Below are 23,136 nucleotides of genomic sequence, written 5' to 3'. Positions count from 1 at the left end.
TGGGTGATTTATTTAAAGTTAAATACGCCTCGCCCCGGGAACCCAGCACAATTCTTATTTAAAGGAGCTTGTGTTTTCTCCTACATAACGTAAACAGGCAAACAGTTGCCTCCAGAGGTTGAAAACCCGGTTCCGGAGCGCGTTTCTTGCTGTCTTCTAAGCTACAGACGAAGGTGGGGTGGACAGCGCTCACAACCTGTGAAAGTGCAAAAGCCTCGAGAAGCCCGGTGGCCAATTCCCTACTGGCCAGAACTCTTCCCCGCCATCCCTCATCATTCGTGACTCTGCAAGACACAGGGACTCAGACATGTGTGTGGGAGTGCGTGCGAGGGAGGCAGGCGAGAGGACAGCGGCTCTCCACATGTGCAACCCTGCAGCTAGCTCCCTGCACTCATTCATGTGCATGCAGTGGTTGAATCTTTGATCAAAGCTGGACTAGTTATACTTATCAGCTGTCTTTTTTTTTTTTTTTTTTGATGGGCACACCTTAAAACAGTGTTCATGAATTGGAAGTGTGAAAAGGTACTGAGTGGAGTCCCTATGCCTCTCACCCTCGCTACCCTTTCCTCTCTCATCTCTACTCCCCACAAAAAAAGGGAAAGCTTGCAGCAGATTGTGGAAGGATTTGAGTCTGCAGCCAGAGAGAAGGGGATTAGGGCCAGAGCTATGCAAGTTAAATTGTGCTGCATATAAAAAATGGGCGGATTGGTCTCCAGATCCAGAGGCTGGTACCACCTTCCTTTCTAAAATAAAATCTCTCTGGCATGAAGTCACCGCCTATTTCACATCCGGTTTGCCCTGGGACGTATTACTACTGTCTTGGTAAAGAGAAATCTTTTGTTGTATAGCTGCAGATCGGATACTGGGAAGCAAATTTGGGTGTGAAATCTTCAGCAAAGGAGCACGCAGAGTCCATGATGGCTCAGACCGAGTGAGTGAGAGGCAGAGCGAGGACGCCCCTCCGCTCCCGGCGCGCCGGGACTCGCGGACTCGCGCTGGCTCCAGGTTCTCCGCGATTTTCTCTCGCACACTTTTCCCGGGTCTTGAGCGATCCTGTGCCCAGAGGGGGCCCGAGGTAAGTGCGGCTTCGGACCGCTACACGCACAGCCTTGAACGTGGCTTTTCCTAGCTGGAGAGACGGGAATGCTAGAGAAAAAAAAGAGAAAGAGGGAACAGGACAAGAGCCTGATCCCATAGCAGGTAGAAACAACGAATGTTTTTCTTTCAGGGTGAAAACCGCAGCGATATAGAAGCATTATTCCCCCCCCCCCCCCCGTACCTCTTGTCTTTCCTTCTTTTCTTAGGCAGATATGAATTTATTCCGCGGGGTGGGTGGTGACATGTTGTTTTGATTTTTTTTTTTTTTTTTTTTCAGGAGGGAGCTGGGATGAGGTGGGGAGGGGCTTTGGGGGGCATCGTTTAAAGTTAAGATGCTGGGACAGAAAACCTGTGTTAATGATCCATCCTTGGGAAGGCACTTTCTCATTCTGGCTGCAAAAATGCCTCTTTTCTCCTTTCCAGTGGACGCTGCTAAAATGCCCTCTGGTGTAGGGGTCTCTCTGGTTCTGAACATAAAAAACTCAACTTATCATTTGATATGGGTGGTGCGGGATATAGGTGTTTGGAGGGTGTGTGTTTGGCAGGGGGGAGGTTGAAGGTGGAAAAGGGTAAGGAGGCAGCTTAGCATTTCTTTTAAACTATTATGTTTGTATTTGCAAGAAACTTTCTTACTCAACAACTCAAGTGCCATGATAGGTTTGTTTTTCTCTTTAAAATGCCAGAGGAGGACAAAAAGCTATGGTACCATGCCTTGGGATTTGTTTTGTTTCATTTACCCCTTCGGGAATCACCTTTTTTTTTTTTTTTTTTAATTTTACAAAGGCCAACAATTATTAATGGATAAGAGAAATTGTTTTTCCTTCATAACAAATGTTGAAGATTAATGCAAGAATGAATTATAACTGTGCAATTTAGATGCAATATTTTAACATAATGATATTTATCCAATAATTCTTGTCATCTGTGCCAAAATCAGTGACTAAATTAAGTAGAAACTATGAAGCTCACAGCTCTTATCTCTAGATCTAGACCATTTCACTCTAAACACATTAATTATGTTTCATTGCTTACATGCCTGTTTGTAATGGTTTTTACTGATATAAATGATCCCCAAGAGTGTGGAAAGCATTTGTGTAGATGTACTTAAAGGCATACCACATTAAACTATACAGTGCTTAATAAAAAACATGCTTTAAAAGACATGCAATGCATTAATCACTCACGGTACTAAGGAGTATAGATTCAGGGAAGGGCTAATAAATACCTCTAACATTTCTCATGTTATAGCTGCCATTAATTGTAGCAAATTAAATAAAGTGTTGCCACATCTGCTCTTACCCAGGTAGTGCACTGATTTTTAAAAATCGTCTCCACAAATAGGTCCTAGTTTTTCAAAATTCTCTAAGCTTTCCATACTCCTCCTTTCCTCCAGCATCCCACTATCAAGTCTAAAATTCGACAATCAGATGGTGATTGATTGCACTTTACCTAAGAGGGAAAAAAAGATTCCCTTATTCATGCAAAGCAAAGCACTCTAGCTCCCATCTGTCTGAGATGAAACATTTTCTAGCAGCAACCTGGCAGAATTCAAGAGGGCTTAAAAGATATGTGTGGGCATGTTTGTATGCATTTATGTGAGTGTGGTTTGTGTGTATGAGAGAGATTAGCACATGGCTTGACTGTAAAGTGTGTCCTTTAGCCTCACAGAAGCATTAGTGAGCATACTTAACAAGGCAATCATAGGCAGAGAATATAAGCACGACTTCAGCATTCAACAGTGTGTTTCTTATGTTGTTGTTTTTTTTTAAGATAAATACAGTTGCTTCTGAAACCAAGGTAAATCCAGAATTCAAAGATGAAGTCAGTCATTGAAGCATATTAACCAACCCCATTCCAGCTCCTAAGCATGTTCTCCCCATTATAGACACCAGCTTACAAATTTCAATGCACAGTTCAGGCGTGGAAACTCAAATCAGAAAGGTCAATATTCTCAAATGATAAACAACAAGAAGAGAGTAATTCAAGCTATATTAGAAATATAAAACCTGGAGGAAAAAAAAACTCACAGTTTTCATGTTGAGCAGTATTGTCACCTGAAAGGATTTCAACTTGTATTCTTTTACAGGAGAAATTAAGGCACTGATATATTTCTGAATGGAGAAATGGAAGGGAAAGTGGAGAATGGATGGTCCAGGTTTCCATTGCTTCCAATGAGGTGTCATATCCCAGTGAGGTCATTTCCTGACTTCAAAGCATTCATCTGAACTGCCTCAGTCAGCCCTAGTGGTTATAACCTGATGTTTCTTGCAAGAGACATTGATCTCTACTTGTTCTACTTTTCAGCTGCACAAGCCCGCGATGAAGAAAAGTCCGGGTCTCTCTGACTATCTTTGGGCCTGGACCCTCCTTCTGAGCACATTGACTGGAAGAAGGTGGGGGTACTTTATTTTAAATCTGCATGAGAATTTCTGTAACTTTTTGTTTATTCTTTCAGGGGGAAGAAAATTGTCCTTGGATGAATTCATGACTAAGGGAATCCAAAAAAACTTAACTGCAATAAAATTCCAACTAAGAATAAAGAAGAGCAGTATGAAAAAATAATCATCTTATTTGCGTGATAGTTAGAATACACTTAACACGCTTTTGTTAAAGGAATGTATTCATTCAACATTTAAAGCTTAAATTGAACTTTTTACTGTTCAGTTGTAACTGAACAAAATAAGTTGTTTCCTAATTCATAGAAAAAGTTACTCCAATTAATGTCTGTGTACTATGTGAGTTGATTTTCCAACAAGAAAATTTCTAGCCAGTTGTAAAGATCATAGAGTAACTTGTGACTATATGAAAGTGGGAAGTTTAAAATAATATTTGTAATCTGAAAGTCATACGTCTCTATAAATGCATGTGCATATTATTTTGAAACCATTATTTGTGTAATCGATTGAGGTAGAATATGCCAAACAACTATTTGAGAACATTAAGTAAAATTGAACTTTCCCATTTAAGCGTAACTGCTATGGAGACGAGTTATGATAAAAATTTAATAATGTGCTTAACCATATTCAAAATATTTACTAGTGATCAAATCAAGCATATAAACACATTATAGAAGCAATGATATAAATGACCAAAGAACCAAGAAGAGCTAAAGATTTTTCTTTATCTGCTTTTGTATTTCTTGCGTAGTCTACTCCTATGGCCCATAAGAACGTTTTAGACGTATTATAAACACCTAAGGTTCTTCAAAATGTAATGGAAAGTGAACTCTCATGAATTAAGGCGGAGAGAAGCACTAGCTGGAAAGATATGAATTTAGGAGGATTTTTTGAGTTGGGAAGTTGTCTGTTTTTATTTTCTGCTATTGTGTATGGTAAATAATGACTTACCAGATAATAAAGAGATTCCCTATAACCAGATACTCTTAATCTGAGGAGTTAAATGTTATTCATTGCTTTTGAAAAATTATAAGAAGTGTTACTATTGTAATGACCTGTAGATGGAGTTAGTGCACAGCGTTTTATTATATAGTGGTTCATATGGAATCAAAATCAGGTACTGTAACTGACATTTCTTTTTGAATTATATTTTCAGTTTAGGAAACCTTACATTGGCATAAGTGTTTAAGAGCAATACATAATCTTGTTCTTTATCCTGGGGTTATTTTCTGACAATTACAACTGGACATGGTAAATTAGAAGTAGAGATAAAAGAATAACCTGATTAGAAAAATCCCATGAAATAAAGATTACTATTCCAGTTGGGATAGCAGAACTAGTTTTCTGGGAGGGAAGGAAAGTCTCTTTTGGCTTTTGTATGACAATGAATACAATTGCTGGAAATGGCATTTGTAAGATAAAACCAGAGATAAAAACATTTCCTGAATTTGATATAAGCTTAAACACAAAGAAAATGCAGGAAAAGGTAATAGACAACCGCATATTCTAGGAATCCTATCAACAATCTAATTGTGCTCTGTCACGTCACCCCATCTCATCTTTCCCCCTTCTTATTTCATGCTTTCTTCCTTAGACCCCTTGATCAGGCCTTCCTCACAACTTAAAGTGTACTAGCATTTCTTTTCCACCTTTATCAAGATGACCTTCCAATATCCTTGAAAGATGCATACATGGCAGTTCGTTTTGTGACGAGTTTTTATAAATAATTGCATTCAGACAACTATTTTTGCTTTATTGGTGTTATCTACTAATGAGACACCCTGGAAGACACAAAGCTCAGTAAAAATTTGATTTAAAAAACTAGTAAGATGTTTAATTTTGCCAAAGGAGAGTAAACTCTCAATCTATATGGTATAATGTTGAATTTAGGAGAATGAAAAATTGTTTCATAGAGGTACATTTCATATATTTAATATCATGAAGAGCTTTTAGTTTTAATAGCTTTATTAAATTCAAATTTTATCAGAAAAATGTCCATTGAATTTTGCCAATATAAAATTAAGTACCTTTTAAAAAATAGTCTTTGTTTTTGAAATGTTACTTTGATTATGTTTCTTGTTCTGGTCAAATAAGTGTATCCTGGTTTCAATTACTAATTTTTTACATTGAGCAGTAATATAAACAAACAAGAGTGAAGCCGAAAGCATATTAAGTTGAAAGTATGAAAGTGATATTTTTGTGGTGTTTCTTAGTTTACATTCTGAACTCGTTTTTCTTGTACTCAAGGTCAGAGCTATTATTGAAATATATCAGTGAGTGTGATCCACCCTAAGATAGAAAACTCTTCTCTCAAAGGCTTTTGGAAGTGTCATCCTAATCATTACATAGAATATGATTCAATGAGCAAAAATGATAATGTGATTAATAGAAGAAATACACAATATTTGAACTGTGGTCACTATGTGGTTGAAACTCAAAGATTAATGATAAGGGGTAGGAACTATACTTGCAAATGAAAAGATTTAAATAGAAACAATTACTCCAGGATAGAAGAATAGAATTAAAGTTTTAGACTAAAAGTTGAAGAAAACTGAATTCGAGTTTAAGCTCTGCTCACAAATAGCTGTGTTTTCTTAAACAAAATCTAATCCCACGCTACAGTTTACTAAACCATAAATTAAGAATATTGGAACATGTCTTTTTCAAGGTATCTTTTATTTTTAAGACAGAAATGATACAAATTCAATTAGAGTTTTAAATAGACACGTCACAAAAATTGGTTCATAAACCTTAGGGGAATGGAAATTACACACTGACTTGAAACTATAATTATCCTAAGAAACAAGTTTTAACTATTTGTCTCATCTAAATACCCTGAGAGGATATCAGAAGGACAAATATATATATATATATATATATATATATATATATATATATATATAAAGTGGATTGAAGGAAGGTTATGTTGGTAGGTGAAATCTTAGACTAATGCTGCATGTTAATTAAATGAAAACAAAACTATTAATTTGATAGCTCATAAATACATTTTTTTTTAATTTTGGAAGAGGTTTGCCAGATTTTTTTTCTCTCCCTAGCATGCATTAACATTCTTGCTTGCCCAGAGAAAACATGCATTATAGCATTGTATATGTGCTGAAATTTATACATGTAAAGAGACAAAACACATTTACTGTTATTTTGCTTACATAGAAGAAATAATAGAATAAAGAACTTACCATCTGTGAGAACAAATATGAGAAAATGGTAAAAATTAAAATCTTACTTTTTTTTTTTTTTTTTTTTTTTTTACTTTACCAAAAGGAATTTTCAAATTAAGATTCAATAGAAAAGAAGGTAGGAATATCCAGGGAAGGGTTTATTTGGAAAAAGGTTTTAATAGAAATGTATAATTTAGATTAATACCTGAATTTATGCTTTTTTTTCAGCTATGGACAACCCTCATTACAAGATGAACTTAAAGACAATACTACAGTCTTCACCAGGATTTTGGACCGACTCCTCGATGGTTATGACAATCGTCTGCGACCAGGATTGGGAGGTGGGTCACATTATTGTGTTTTTATTTTAGAGAACAGTATTAAATATTTACTAATGAAGCCTTGCTTTCCTTCTAAATGATAGAGTAATAAGAATGGCAGTATGTAGTTTAATGGACTAATCCTATTTTTAATAGATGGCTCATTGTTAACTCAATTTACTAAGGTAGTTCTGTGCACATACCTATATGTAGTAAAAGGCAGATACAAACTTCTCATAATTACATTAAAAATGTTACATTTGCTTGTCAATCATAATGTTTTCTGTGCAATGACTTGATTATCCAGGGGAAACATGAAGATAATTTTCTCCCTTCCAGCCCAAAGGCTACATCTACTTCATTTGGCATTGCTATGTTTGCATTGAATTCAAGTAGATTATCTCTGAGCCTAATGCTCTAAACATTTATTTTGGAATATTACATATTGATCCACTATTTTGCATTAGATTAGCACCAACTCTAGGATAAAAGGTGAATGTGATAGATGGTAATTTTTTTAACCATGCATTTGAACTTAAATCTCAATTTTCTGTAGTAAAAATATATTTTTCTTTCTTTACCAATTAATTGGTTACACTAATGAGTTTCTACTTAGGAAGAAAATAGCACTTAATAATACAATATTTATAAAAATAAGAGTAAATAGTGTTAGCTATTACACACTTTTTTTAATAACCTTTGAATAAGATAATTAACCAATCTTATTTAAACAACGACTAATGAAACAAAACAAAATATTGATCTAAGAGTAAAACAAGGGAAGCAAGGAAATAAATTATTGTTTAAAGTCACATAGGAAACGAAGGTGAGGATCTATGATTTCCAGCTATAGCTAATGCTACACTTTCTCTGAAGCATTTGTTAGCAACTATTTAACAGGAATATTTAAATTACAATTAAGTGGCAATATTAAGAAAGTCAGCTCTTCTTTACTTAGATAGCAAACATATACAAATAATAAGCTTAAGAATCCAAATTTTGATTTTAAAACTGAATGGTAGACTGCACTTACAGTCTATTTTTTTTTATATTTTGAATAGTGTAATCACATAGATGGGGATCATGGGTCTGTTTTGAGGCTGCCAAATGCCCTTAGTGTCTCAGAGGTTTAAGAGGAACTGCTGTGTCAAAGACACAACTCAAATATATCTCAGAGGTCTTACCAGGTGTTTTTTCTTGTCAATTAAAACGTTCATTCTTACACATGCTGTACAAATTCCTTCAGGTGTGAATTCCACCTAGTTTTCCTTTTCTACATTCTTAGAAAAAAAATCTTAAGGAACAAATGTATTGTTAAGAAAATGGAGTGCATAACCGTGTATGTGATGTATTGCAGTAATGTTTGTGTATATCTAAACATCTCAATTGGCTTCAGGAAAATTGTCCTTAAATCATAAAATTTGAAATAAATTACAAAGACTGCAGGTAGGGGATGAATGTACAAAAAGAAAAACAGGATAGTGATATAACTTTTAGAAAAAAGACTTTCTAAAGTACTAATGGGCATGCATCTGATTCGTTTACTTCCTGCTCCATGACACCAGTCCTTACTAAATCAGCAGAATTTTATAATGCATCTAGAAAACGTTGTTTTCATTCTGGCTTAGGAAATTCAACATATGAATATGAGTATCCTCTGTCAGCTTGGTGTGCATAATTTTCAGTTTGTGAAAGGATTTTTAAATATATACACACACACCTTTAATGATCAGCTGTGTGGTTGTATAATACACACATACACACACACACACACACACACACACACACACACACCTTTAATGATCAGCTGTGTGGTTGTATTGTTGTTTGGAGTGTAAGTAATAGACCCTGACTGCTCATTGACATTTAATTATATATCTTAACTATTATAGACATGTGTATGTTAACTCTTTAATCAAATATAGTGTAAGCAGGAAGCATTTATCTACTTCTTATATGCATACCTGGGTCTTGGAGAGACACAGAACTCGAAGATATAAGGTAGACTAAGAATAAGTTGAAAAGCTAATTTTCAAGAACTGAGATAATGGTAGATTTGTTAACAGAAACAACTACATTGATTCACACTGCAACATTACTACTTTGTTAGAATTTACTTTTAATACTGATTTAATGCCTCCTAATAACAAAAATAGACATGTATTTAAAGAACAGGAATAGTAGTTAGCCAAATGTAGTCGAGGTATATTCTTTTTAATTGAAATGGATAAAATGTGCTATGATAATAGAGAATTCAAGGACTCAAGAAAATTTAAAAGAATGGATGTGCTTTAATATTTGCTAAGATGACTTTTCTGATATTTATTATTCCTGGAAACAGTGATTTTAAGGATATGATAGACCAAAAAATTTGAAAAGTAGCTCAAATTTTTGCTTCTGTTTCTATTTTATGTATCATCCTGGGATGTACTGTAATTAAATCTGATAAACTTGAGAGTTATGAGGAAACTTTAATACTGACTCACTTAATTTTTGTTAATTTTCTTGGAGTGCAGTTTTTAGCCATAAGTGATATACTGGTATGTGTTTATTACATGTATCTCCTGAGTCATCAATATTTTTAAGTACATTTTGAAAATGTCTGTCTTTAGAAAACTACACCTTAGAATATTAAACATAGTTTTTAGATATTTTCGAAGACACAATCAGCTACAGAATTAGAAAAACATTACCCCCATGATTTCTGGATGCTATAAGCTGAAATTATTGAATGCATTTTCTCTGTAGTTATTTTAATTTCATTTCTTTACCATAGATTTGTGCGAAGTATAACATAAATTCCAGTAGATCTCCATTGCAAAAGTGTACTTTTGTTGTTGTTATTGTCACATGATCCATTTGCTTCTTTATCTACCCATTTTCACTGATGAAAAGTCCATGTAGACGAAATACTTGAAAGATTATCATTAGCTTCTAAGAGAGTAAAAGTTTCCTCTTAATAGCTTTGTGATCACAATTGAGGTAATCTCTAGCAAGAGAAATGGGCCCACTCTCTTCTCTATTAGGACAAAAGTCTGGTTTTATAAGAAGAGTAACATATGCAGAAGGCAGGGATGTTTTATTCTGAGTATCTTCCAAAGGTATAGAAATGTAATAAACTGAGACTCGAGACAAATGTAACAAACTCTTGTATGTGCAAATTCATCATGACCTGTTTTTCAGAAAAACACACTGCCATCCGAAGGTATAGCAATACTCTTTGGAGACACACACAGTGGATCTAATAACTAAGCAACAAAATATGAAGCTTGGTTCATCTAGATGATAGAAACCAGTTTGCAGATATTGTTACACTATTTAAAAAGTCTACCTTTTCAGAGCCCAGAGAGCAATCCTGGGAAAATGATAGGATCACATAAAGAAATATACCCTGGAAGGGATATTCATTCTTTCTTTCTTACTCTTTCTTTCTTACTCTTTCTTTCTTTCTTTCTTTCTTTCTTTCTTTCTTTCTTTCTTTCTTTTTGTAATAGAAGAAATAAAAAGGAATACAATGATACAATGTGTGGAATTCTAATGATAGAATGTACTTTAGTCAGGAACAAAAGAGAACAATAAGTTCGCCATGTTTATATTTTATTTTTTAAACAAATTTTTAACGTTTATTTATTTTTTGAGAGACAGAGAGAGACACAGCATGAGCAAGGGAGGGGCAGAGACAGAGGGAGACACAGAATCTGAAGCAGCCTCCAGGCTTCGAGCTGTTAGCACACAGCCCGACATGGAGTTCCAACCTAGGAACTGTGAGATCATGACCTTAGCCAGAAGTCTGATGCTCATCCTACTGAGCCACCCAGGCACCCTTGGCCATGTTCATATTTTAAATACAAAGTTAATGAAGAAACCTTTAAATAGACTCAATTTGAAATAATCAGTAGCCAGAAAATACAAAACAAAACTGTCAGAAATTGTGGGATTCATTCTTATTTACAAATCTCTTTTTTTGAGGGCAAGGTATAGAGGGCTGTTTCTTCTTTGAACTAGGGACTAAAGCATGTTTTGGAAAGGCTCTTGCCCAAAGCCTGGTCATTACAGAATACAATCGTTGGGGGAGGGGAGAAGGTAAAAGCCAGAAAGAATGGCAAGATGAGAAACAAAAGGTTAGATAAGAAAGGTGAGCAAATTGGGCATTGAAAATAAGGAGAGGAGGGGAGCCTGGGTGGCTCAGTCAGTTAAGCATCCCATGCTTGACTTCAGCTCAGGTCATGATCTCAAGGTTGTGGGATGGAGCCCCACATAGGAGCCGAGCGTGGAGCCTACTTAAGATTTTCTTTCTTTCTCTCTCTCTCCTCTGCCCCTCCCTGCCTCTCATAAATAAATAAATAAATAAGTAAATAAAATGAAAATAAGAAGAGGGAAGTGAGAGGGATAGAGAAGGTAAAGGAGAAGAACACAGAGAAGATGGTAAAAGAGAGGAATCTGTGTTATGAAGATTGGTAGGCTCACATGTTCCTTGATTAATCGAGATTCCTCTTCTCTCTTTAAATCAGGACCAAACCAAACACATTCTGAGTTCACCTTCTGAAGGTTTCTCCTTATTGGCTATGATTAAAATATATTAATGAAACCTGAATTTCTTCCTAAAGCGTTAAATGATGCAGCCCCTGAATTGCAACTGTCTGAGTTAACATTTGGCCACTATCACATTGGTTCCCCCCTGCACTCTTGGTGGGGGACAAAAACAACCCATAAACATAGATCCCAAACTCAATTCTGAAGGGAGGTTTCAGTGTTTAAGGATAGGTAATGCCCTTCCAGTGACATCCTTTCCTTTTGCACAGCCTTCTATATAGGCTACATTTTATCAATAATAGGACAAAATCCCAGGGTGAGCAGGGCTGATGTTTGCAGTTTATTGTCTGGAACATAACACCAGGCTGAGGGGCTGCCCTTCTTCCTGTTCACAGGCTTCTTAAGCATCTTGCTTACAAAAGACCTTTTCTTCTATAAACAATTTTATTTCACTCCTTGGAAAACTGATTAAGGTAAAACCGTTTCTTTAAGTTTATTTATTTATTTTGAGAGAAAGAAAGCATAAGCACAAGCAGAGGAAGGTCAGAGTGAGAGGGGGAGAGAGAGAATCTCAAGTATGCTCTGTGCCGTCAGTGCAGAGCCAAAGCTCGGGGCTCCATCCCAAGAACCGTGAGATCATGACCTGAACTAAATAAACTCCAGAGCAGGCCTGCTCAAGTGCTCAACTGACTGAGCCATCCAGGTGCCCCAGGGTAAAACCATTTTTAATGGAACTCTAAAAGGATAGTGCCAAAGGAATGATATCTTTCTTGGTTGAAGCACATTTTGAAAGGATTACAGAACATTTTTGACTCTCTCCCTCCCTGTAACAGTAGTTTCTAGAAATAATATAATTTCTTAATTTTGCCTTAGGTTTAACCTCAATGAATAACATCTAGGGTGATGGATGCCTCTCAAAGACTTCATCATTAAGCCAAAAAGATGAAGATGGTAAAGGAAAGAGAGTGAATGCATACTCATCACGTGACAAACCTAGGTGGATGGGAGAAGTAGAGAGCTAGATGAGTAGATAATGTACTTTACTTATCCCTTCTACACCCTTAAGAGATATTTAGTTAAGATTTTCTCCTTTTTCCATAAGTCTTATAGATTTGGGGTTTTTATTTATTTACTTCTCTCATATTTTACTTGAATATATCATTTAGATGAATATTTGGAACTGGAATATAATTGGGGTTATTCTCTCAAGGTAACCTTTTTTAAAAGTACTAACATAATATTTAACAACCAATCTTATGCTTCAAAGCAAACTTTCTCCTTAACTTTCTAATTTTCCCAATTTTGGATTTGTTATGCTATATAAGACCTTTTAGACTTCTTTTAGCCCAATTATTGCAAGAGATCTCAGCTTTAAGATGCAAACGTCTCCGACTAAGGAAGGTGACTGGCTTGGATATGTGCACAGCTGGCAAAATGGTGTTAACTCCTTGGAGAATTAGTTTAGGTTCTTTGGTTACGGTTCTTTCTACATCAAAATAAGTAAAGGTGGAAAACTAAGTGCTCCGGAAAAAAAGCAAATCAACTTTTGTGAAATTTTGTGTAACTTTGTAAAGTTTAGGTGATTGGGGGTAGAGAAAGCAGTATGGTTTACCTCTTTGTCAAAATTCAACTTTGTATTATTTGTATTATTATTTGTATCCTGTGTGATGATGATATCAGAAGCAACCATTTTATTCATGTTCAACAGAAGCTAACACATACATTTTATATTTATATTAAACAGCCAGAATTGCAAAAATTAAGAGGCTGAGATATTAAGAGGACAATGTGGTGGCTTTTGACAGAATAGAAAGATTCTAAGTTACTGACAATATCCAAAACAATTTAAAAGGTTAGATTCATCCAGTACTTTTTGTTGGTGGTAGTGGTGTTATATTTACGTTGCCAGATAATGGTCTTTGGTATTGTCTTTTGAAATTGGACTCTGGGATCCTTTTCTCTGAATTTGCTGTAGTTTTATCGGGTGCTTTTAATGTGAGGTATGAAACCGATGCTCAGACTTTGGCATAATGCAATCCATTTCCCCAGAAATACTGTATCCAGACATTCCATAATTCAGTTGAATTTTTGAGAAAAAGCAGTTACCAAAAACCCAAGAGGAATTGTTAAAATGAACAGAGAACACCTTTTAACCTTTCCTGGCTGAGATCTCCAGTCAGTTCCTGAAGCCAGCTTGTCTAATGAATCCAACCTAGATACCCAAAGGAATGTTGTAGCATGTTTAGAAACTTTCTACTCTCATCTTTTCCTATTGTATATAAATCATCTTCTGATCAGTGCCAAGAAGTTCCTGAGATGAAATGTAGCCACTGAGATTATGCTCAAGTTATAAAGATCAAGTTATTAGTGAACAGCTGCAGTTTATTTTTTGTGCAGTTACTTTTGAAATTTTTATAGTTTTTATTTCTCATCTTGATTCTACAACCAATGTAGAATATTTTTAAAAATGTTTTCTGTAGATGATTGTGCTTTTTTTCAGGTAGAATCTGAACTCGTTCTTTGAAAAATAATGTTGTAGTGTTTCTGAGATGAGAAACTCTGCCATTTTGGAAAATTTAAGAGAAAACAAAATCCTAAGTGGATGTCATATTCCTCCAAGAGTGCTATAGTTTCGTCTCATGTAACTAAAATGCTATCATGCAAACAGGAAGTATGATGCCTCAAAGCTATTACAGATTATACAGTCTTGTTCAAGACTTAATATAGACCAAAAGAAACCCATTTCTCCAGCACAACCATCATATTCTTCTCTAAAGGTTACCCTCTCCCAGTAAAAACTGCCTATAATATAAGGAAGAAAGGAGGGAAATTCTCAATGGAAATGAGATTAATCCCTGCCACAATAAAATTTATTTATTTATTTATTTTTGTCCTGGAAGATACCTGTATCATTTGAGTACTTTGAATCTGAAAACACGAAAGGATTAGGGATTGATTAGATATCTTGAAATGTGAGTTTCTACCCCATATCCAGATATAGTGGCTGTAGGCAGCCACAATTAAGTAGCTCTACATATCAGCTAGGGAAAGTTGCCAACTATTCTAAAGAATTTAGGGAATGAAAATGAAGGATAGGGAGCAAAAATGTTGCCCCAGGCATATTGGCAAGGAGTTGAAACATTGTCCATTCCAAGAGTACACACTGATGGTTATGTAGGGAGCCCAGAATATTTTCAATTTCCAAACAGGACTATTTCCAAGTGGGGTTTTAAGATATACTTTATTATGATGACTAATGTTAGTCCATTTAGTCTCCATATAGTGACTGCCTCTCTGAATTAATAGACAAAAAGTAACTCAAAGGAGGCAATAAACCTCCCTCATAAGTTATAAGTCCACAGAACAGGGCCTAGTGAATATTACTCTGAGTTCTTCAGCAGACAGCATTTCCAGGAAAAATATGGCCAGTACCATATTAAATAAATTATTGGGATAGGCATTCCTAATAAACCACCACCTGTAATTCTTCACTGTTGATTCCCTCTTCCATTTTCTTTATTACACTCTTATAATGCATTATTCACACAGCATCAGCTTTCTTCTTAAATTGCAAGTAACATCATTTCACCTCATTACCCAAAGGCTTCTTATTGAATTAGAATAAAGGTCAACTGCTTGGTAAAATGCACAAATCTCTTTAGGTGTGGCCCCACTTGCATCCAGAGTGTCATCTTTTACCATGACCATCAGCATCACCAGACTCCAGATATATTATTGGATTTTCTGTTTCTTAAACATCACACATTTATTCTCACCTTAGATCTTGTTCTTTCTGAAAACTCCTCCTTTAATTGTCTTTCCCTTTCTGCTCATCCTTGAATATTTCTCATTATTGAGGACTCAGTTCAAAGTTATCTCTTCAAAAGTCATTCTTTCAGAGCATGTATAATGATCTGAAATTAATTAGTATAATTTGTGTATGTGTTTGTATATAACTACGATCTACCAATCTACATTTCTAATCTATCATCTATTTATCCCATCTATGTTTCTAATCTATCTAAAATGTTTTCCCCAAGACTAAAAGATAAAGTACAGAATAGGAACACTTACACTTTTTTTTCATAATATTACTATAACTTGGGACAGTGCCTGCCTGACATTTAGAAAATGCTCAATAAACATTTTCTGGTTAAATTAATGTACCCAAAAAACGCATCTCAAAGTGTTTTTGGCATCAAATATTATTCCACCCTTACTCCAGTGTGATATAGTCAACTGTACAGGTATTATTTCTTCACTGAAAAGGCAAGAAAACAGGCTCAGAGAGATTAAAGTATTGTACCTGCAATCACACAGCTTGTTCTCCAGGAGAATCAGAGTAAAAATCTGAGTGTTTTGACTTTTAATCCAATGTGCTTACTTCTTACTATACCACACTGCTTTTCTCATTTCTGCCTCAAGCACTAATCATCTTTTCGAATTATCACTTAAAAACATCTGTTATTTCAATACTTATCAGCAGGATATCAACATTGTAAGAAATCCCTGGTAAAAACAAATTTACTGCTGTCTAGCAGCTATAGAGTATATAATATAGTGTGTGTGTGTGTGTGTGTGTGTGTGTGTGTATGTGTATGTATATATATATTTCTGTGTGTGTGTGTATATATATATAAAGCATATAAATGTATATAAATCATATATATAAAGCACATAAAATACTTATATATATGTATGTAAAGTGTATCTTTGAAGGTTATGCTTCTTTAAAGACTGATTTTGATTGGTTTACTTATCATTATAAATTTTATTTATGTTGATATACTATTTTAAGATATCCCCAGGGCACCTGGGTGGCTCAGTTGATGAAGCATCTGACTCTTTTTTTTAATTTTTACTTTTTTTTTAATGTTTATTTATTTTTGAGAGAGAGAGACAGAATGTGAGCAGGGGTTGGGGGGAGGGACAAAGAGATGGGGAGACACAGAACTTGAAGTGGGCTCTAGGCTCCATGCTGTCAGCACAGAGCCCAACGCAGGGCTTGATCTCAGGAACTGTAAGATCATGACCTGAGCCAAAGTTGGACACTTAACTGACTGAGCCACCCTGGTGCCCCAACACCTGACTCTTGATTTCAGCTCTTGATTTCATGATTTCACATTCATGGTATCGAGCCCCGTGTCATGATTTCTCATTCATGAGATCGAGCCCCGTGTCAGGCTCTGCACTGACAGGGCTGAGCCTGCTTGGGATTCTCTGTCTCCCCCTCTCTCTGCCCCTCTCCTGCTCACAAGCACATGTTCTCTCTTTCTCTATCTTTCAAAATAAATAAACATTAAAAAAAGTATCCCCAACCACTGTATTCATCATCATCATCATCATCATCATCTCATTTTACATGATTCCACATTTATCCCTTTGACACTTGAACATACATATAAATTTACACAAATTTTAAAGACTGTTGATATTTTTTTTTACAGTGGACAGATAGATTACTGTGAAGAATATACTTTAAAAAATTTATTTGCTAATTAATCTGCTCTTTGAACGTTTCCTCCAGCTGAGTTATTTTAATTGATTTCCATTTTCAGACAATTTCCTAGTTACATAAGGGGTCCATTCATGTTTAACTTTGGCTAGCTGTAAAATCATTCCAGCTGAACTTTATTAGAAGTTCCTGACTCATGTTGTGTGCTCTTAAGTAGAATATTGGAAACATAAAAATATCTTCACTTTTCCTCATGAGATCCATAGAAAGGCCTTGAGTATTTTCTAGATGTTTCTAATAATACTTTAAGAGTCCAGTGCAATGTCATATATATATATATATATATATATATATATATATATATACACATACACATATATATATAAAACAGGCAAGTTAACCATGTCACTTTTTACAGTTTGGGTAAAGTACATTCATAACAGTCCTCATTCTTGAACCTTTGCACTCTGAATTATAAATCTTCTGTCTTAAAGAACAATGACTTCACTTATCACTAAGGAAATTGCTGGTGAGCTGGAGTGAAAGACATACTTTTGGTCAAAGGAACCTATTTCTTATCACTGAAATTGTACTCAACTGAACGAGAATGTGGTTTGAGGATAATCATTAGGTATGTATTTGAAAAGGAAAAACGAAGGAAAGGAATACATAAGATGTTAGCAGTGGATTTATGTAAATGGTAGTATTCTAGGGAGTTTAATTTTTTTTATGTTTTTTTTTTGAAATTTCCAAACATACTATGAAGATTTAAAAAATTAAATAAACAACATGATGCATTCTATTGGCTTCATGTTTACCCAAAAGCTTTTGTAACATTTTAGAGCAGCATTCCTAGATAAGTTTGGGAAATACGGGGCTAAACAAGGTTGATCGCATTTATTTAAAACATGACATCTTAGAGACATTGGCACGCTAATATTCATAATGAATCTTTCAGAGGCATGCATAATAAACAGTGGAAACTGGACAATCACAAACAGCCAATGAGAAATCAAAGAAAACTGTTTGGGTATGCGGTAAGGAAAATATTTTAGAGGGGAAAATACAGAAGGTGTTGTTTCCTTTCTCTAGTTAATCTTATCCCAAGGTCCAGATGGCTTCCTGGATTTCACTGCATTGTGCTTGGTGCCATCACCCACCTCTTCCATTCAGTAGTTGAGTGGTCCCTGCAGGCCCCTCCCCCACCCCCAGGCAACTTCAGTTTGGGGACTTGGAAATTTTGCTACCTTAACCTTAGGGTTTGTGACTATGTTTGGAGGAGAAACAGGATGAACAGAGAGCAAAAATCAGAAACTCTTTAAAGATATCTGTATGGTTAGAGTGCAGGGTGAGGTCATTTGAGGGATTCATGAGGTAAGGGCTCTTGGTCAGGGTACATACCTGGGAATATTACAGTGGTGACTTTTGGGAAATATCAGAAGGAGGTAGCTAGTGCAAAATAAGATGAAGCACTTGAAGATGATGAACTGGTATGGTAAGTATACTTAGGGGTAGGGATAGATAAAAGATTAAAGAAATATACTTTCAAAGTGTGATTATAGCCATTTGTGTGAACTGCTTTGCATTTATGCCTAACCTCTATATGGCACACTAACAATTATGTGTGGCAATAAATGTATGTAAACTTAACCATGTTTTACATTCTATTTTATTGTTACAGTAATCTTTATAAATAGGCTGTTTGGTCTTTATAATTTGTTAGTTATATAGCATCGTCATTTACTAACAATCTAAAACAGCAAGGGGAAATGGCCCATATATTTAGAAAGTGGATATCTCACTTCTTTGCAGTGCTTTATCATGCTAGATTAAACAGATTGGTTGCTCCTAAAACATCTGCTAAGTCAATTTTTGTAAAGCTACTAGCTACCTTGGGGAGTTACCATGAAGTGCAGAAATTATGCCCTGCCTGCACCCAAGAAATAGATAATGGTGATAAAGGAGTTCAAAAAACTACCCCACACTGCCAAGCAGTTGCAAGTGTGCAGACAGGGATTCATATATATTTCCTAAATGAACATGCATTTAATAGTGGATCCCTGCCACAAAAATAAAAATGAAAGAATGGGCATCATTTTAATTCTGCAGATGTCTCTCAGATCTATAAGGTATTCACTGTAAGTCTTACAGTTTATAATCTGCAGAGAATCAAAACTCAGCCTTAGAAACAAAATTAGGTTGAGCCATACAGTTAGAAAAATAAATAAAATAACAGGATGATCCAACTATTTCAAGACTTATGTAGAAAGAAAATACAGACATTAATTTTTTCTCTTATCACACAATTTGGAGTGCTTTTAATTGCAAGAAATTAATCTGTAAATAATAAAGAAAATTATTTCCTATAAGGAGCATACCTGGTATTCAAAGAATTAGGATGCAAATATGCCCAATTCTATATTATCTGTTGTCTTTCTTTTTGTACTGTTTTCATGACAGTAAGTGTATATTTTGTCATATCAAAGAAAGTCCAAGTGATGGTTCCTTTGCTTCAACTAGAAAGGAAAATGCTGAAAGAGAAAGGCCAAAAATGAGCTCAATTAATAAAATAAATTCTAGTTTTTGTGAATAGATAGCATACATTTTTCTTTTTATTATTGTTTTAATTCGAAGTCAGGCCATGACATTCTAATAAAGTATGAGCTCTAGATGGAGTCTTAAGAAATAGCAGATGTTTAGGCTAAGGAAAAGAATTAGTCTAGTAAAAAATACTTTTGGAGGGGCGCCTGAGTGGCTCAGTCGGTTAAGCGTCCGACTTTGGCTCAGGTCATCATCTCATGGTTCGTGAGTCCAAGCCCTGTGTGGGGCTCTGGGCTGACAGCTCAGAGCCTGGAACCCGCTTCAGATTCTGTGTCTCCTTCTGTCTGCCCCTCCACTGCTTGCAGTCTGTATCTCGCATTGTCTCAAAATAAATAAACATTTAAAAAAAATTAAGAAAAAAATACTTATGGAAAGAGAGTGCAATAAAAAGAAAGAGATGTGTGCACTGGGAAAATAACTGCAGAAGGGGAGAGGATGGGGGCAGGTAGAAGAGGCAAATGGTTATTGCAGCTTAGACGTTGCTGATGGCTGTGAAGGAACAGTGAAGGACAAGTGAAACACTTGCTGTAGAATGTTAACACTGATGTTGGAAATAAGTTCTAAATACATAGCTCTATTTTCTTTGTCTCAAACTATGTCCTCCATTTTGAAGTTTTTAAAGGGTAAATCCCAGATAATTCTTACATCAAGGGGTTCATTTAAGCATTTTGGAGCCAATGAAATTGTTAGCCAAAAAAAAAAAAAAAAGAATAGAAAGGAAAAAAAAAAAGAAATATTGGATTGGTTGTTGAAGGGATTATCTGTACCTCCAACTTAGATTATAATTTGTGGTACACATTATGTGTAGTATATAATAAGACCTTCTTGAGAGAAATTTATACTGAAAGTATTTACTGTTTGCAAGTGACTTGCTCAAAGATAAAATTCTTGATTTTCAAAAGAATTCATTATTGCATATATCAGATCACCTTCTTAATGTCCTACCTTTGAGATATAAATGTCCTGATAAATAAAATGAGTAGCTTAAGATACTGGGCCATTAGTTCTCAGAGCTACAGTTGAAAATGACAAAGCCACCTTTTTCATTCTCACCTCAAACAAATTGTGTCCTTATATGAAAGCAACATTTTTCAATTTTTGGGGGGAGGGGGTACTATTTCCTTCAAAATTTCTGTGTTGAGTTGTCACCTAACTACAATAAATATGTTTTGTTGGTTGATATATATGCCTCAGAGATTAATAAAATAAAACCACATTGAACTTGAAATGGAATCTATTAAAGGAACTTTTTCTGTGCCAATATATGTCCTTCTTATCCTCAAAATTGAAAATATTTGTATAGGTTGTCAGATTTTTCCCAGGGAGTAATTTGGATAGTTCAGTTATGATTTAGTGCCAGCAAGCAGTCATTTGTAAAACATACCCTTGAGTCTTTAAAGAGTTAATAAAGTTTGCTGCAGTATACTATATACTTCCCAAGAGTATCCTAAATACCTGGAGGATCTGGTGAGCTCTGTAAGAATGTTTAAGCTGAAATCATACCCATATGCTAATGTTGTTATGACAATGTGAAATGGCTTGGTATCATTTAGGAAAGTGTGTCCATTATTGAAGAATTCATTAAGCAGCCACTGACTCCTCCATGGAGTCTGCCTCCCAAACTGGCATATTTGGGCTGCATTCTCCACTGAAAAATATTAACTGTGAAATTTCATGTGTAAGCTGCAAATTATCAGGACTACACAGTGGACCAATTTTAGAAATAGCTAATCAAAGCCAATAAATTTCCCATTTGGGTGTGAGTATGTGGTGGTGAGATCTAATAAGGACTATTGATGGACATTCACTGTCCTCATTTCCTGCTTCATCAGAGCGTGTAACTGAAGTGAAGACTGACATCTTCGTCACCAGTTTCGGCCCTGTTTCAGACCATGATATGGTAAGTGACACTACATTTTTGGTTTTCTTGGTATATTTTCTAAATTTAACTTTGGAAAGAAAAGTACAGACCAAGTATGTCGAAAATAACTTCAAATAGCTTGGCTGTATCTTTGTGTCTTTCCATAAGTGTAATATGTAATATATACTTACATATAATGTATAATATTAGCATAATAGGAATATATTAGACAGAGAAATAATTAAAATAAAACACACTGGAGGGAAATGTTTAGCTTCACTGCAAAAGACATTCATTAAATTATTACCAAGAAGGAAAATAAAACTAATACATACCTGTTCTTTCTTTTCCCAACCCAATAAATTAACATGGATATCTCTTCTGTCTTATGGGAATTGGTAAATCAGTAGAGCTCTCAGGATGTTATGTAATATTTGTGAACTATAGAAGCCAAAAAAATCATAAAGAAGTCATGAAGACATATTGTTATGAATTTTTCAAAGATCTATTTGTTGAATATCATTTTTGAAATGCCTTTTTGTTGACACCATCTTTACATAAGAGTTCTCTCATTTCAGAGTAGTTCAGATGATTCAGAATAAAAATTACAGAAAGTATCAATTTATTCAGAATAAAAATTACAGAAAGTATCAATTTAGACCAGCATTTCCCAAAGTGTGGAAGCTCACAGTTTGGCAGGGTAAAAGCTCTGATAAATCCCGAGGTAAGGAAACCTGTTTAACTACATTTAAGCTAGTGTTTTTCCAATCATATTTGCCTGAAACCTTTTATATGATACCTGTTGACATTCTGTAGACCTAGTATTCTGTGAGTCAAACACTGGGGAGTGCTGGCTCAGGATAATTACATATGTTAGATCTTAACACAGGTTGAGAAATGTACCAACTATGGCAATTAGAGTCAGCAGAACATAAGAGAGACAGCAGAGTAGTAGATAAGAATACAGATTTCTGAACCAGAACGCTGCCTGGGTTTATAATTCCAGCTTCTGCACTTATATTTTATATTGTTGTATTCTTGGAAGTTCCTTAATATCTCTTTGCCTCAGTTTCTTTACATGTAAGATGGTAGTAATGATAATACCTCATGGGGTTATCACAAATATTAAATGAATTCATACATGACAAGCACTTAAAAAAATCTTGCCTATAGGAAGCACTCAACAAATGTCAGCCATTATTACTATGCAAGAAATAGAGATATAAAAGTATCCACAATTGTGGATTTATTCCTTTGGCAACTTATTACAGTGGTTGGTTTGTAGACCACTTTATTGAAATGTTGTGTTCTACAATAGTTTTTTGCTAAACTGATCACTCTCTGAGAACGTCTTGTGATTCTCCCATGTTGGAATTCTGTCTTACAACACTATTCTCTTATGCTACTACTCTAATTAAGAACATTTAAAAGATCCCAGTCAGATTTAAGGTCAGATTTAAACTTCCCTGCCTGTATTTCATACAGTCCATAGATGATGCTACTACTCATCCTCACTTGTTCCTAATGTTGACTATTTACTTTAGTTATTTGCTTACATACTACTTTCTGTGAGGCAACACCACAGGGGGGTGAGTGAACTTGCCTAGGATTCAGGCTGGCTGAATTCAAATCTTACCACTACCAATATAACCTTGGTAAGTGAGTAAGCCTCAAAGTACTAAAATGGGTATAC

At 35.2% G+C, this 23,136-nt stretch overlaps 1 protein-coding gene across 1 annotated transcript in view; it reads left to right on the top strand.

Moving 5' to 3' along the window:
- The first annotated feature begins 3,199 nt into the window (after nt 1-3,199).
- Nucleotides 3,200-23,136, top strand: part of GABRA1 (gamma-aminobutyric acid type A receptor subunit alpha1) — a 56,670-nt gene continuing 36,733 nt past the window's right edge. The window contains exons 1-3 of the mRNA XM_049647832.1: nt 3,200-3,491; nt 6,902-7,014; nt 21,415-21,482. Of these exons, the coding sequence (XP_049503789.1) occupies nt 3,418-3,491; nt 6,902-7,014; nt 21,415-21,482 (255 nt within the window). The 5' untranslated portion in view covers nt 3,200-3,417. The remainder of the gene's footprint in view (nt 3,492-6,901; nt 7,015-21,414; nt 21,483-23,136) is intronic.

Source organism: Panthera uncia (genome assembly GCF_023721935.1).
Source record: "Panthera uncia isolate 11264 chromosome A1 unlocalized genomic scaffold, Puncia_PCG_1.0 HiC_scaffold_17, whole genome shotgun sequence".
NCBI classification, from domain to species: domain Eukaryota; kingdom Metazoa; phylum Chordata; class Mammalia; order Carnivora; family Felidae; genus Panthera; species Panthera uncia.
The sequence above is the reverse complement of the archived record's forward strand: the minus strand, read 5'-3'. Positions and strand labels throughout refer to the sequence as shown.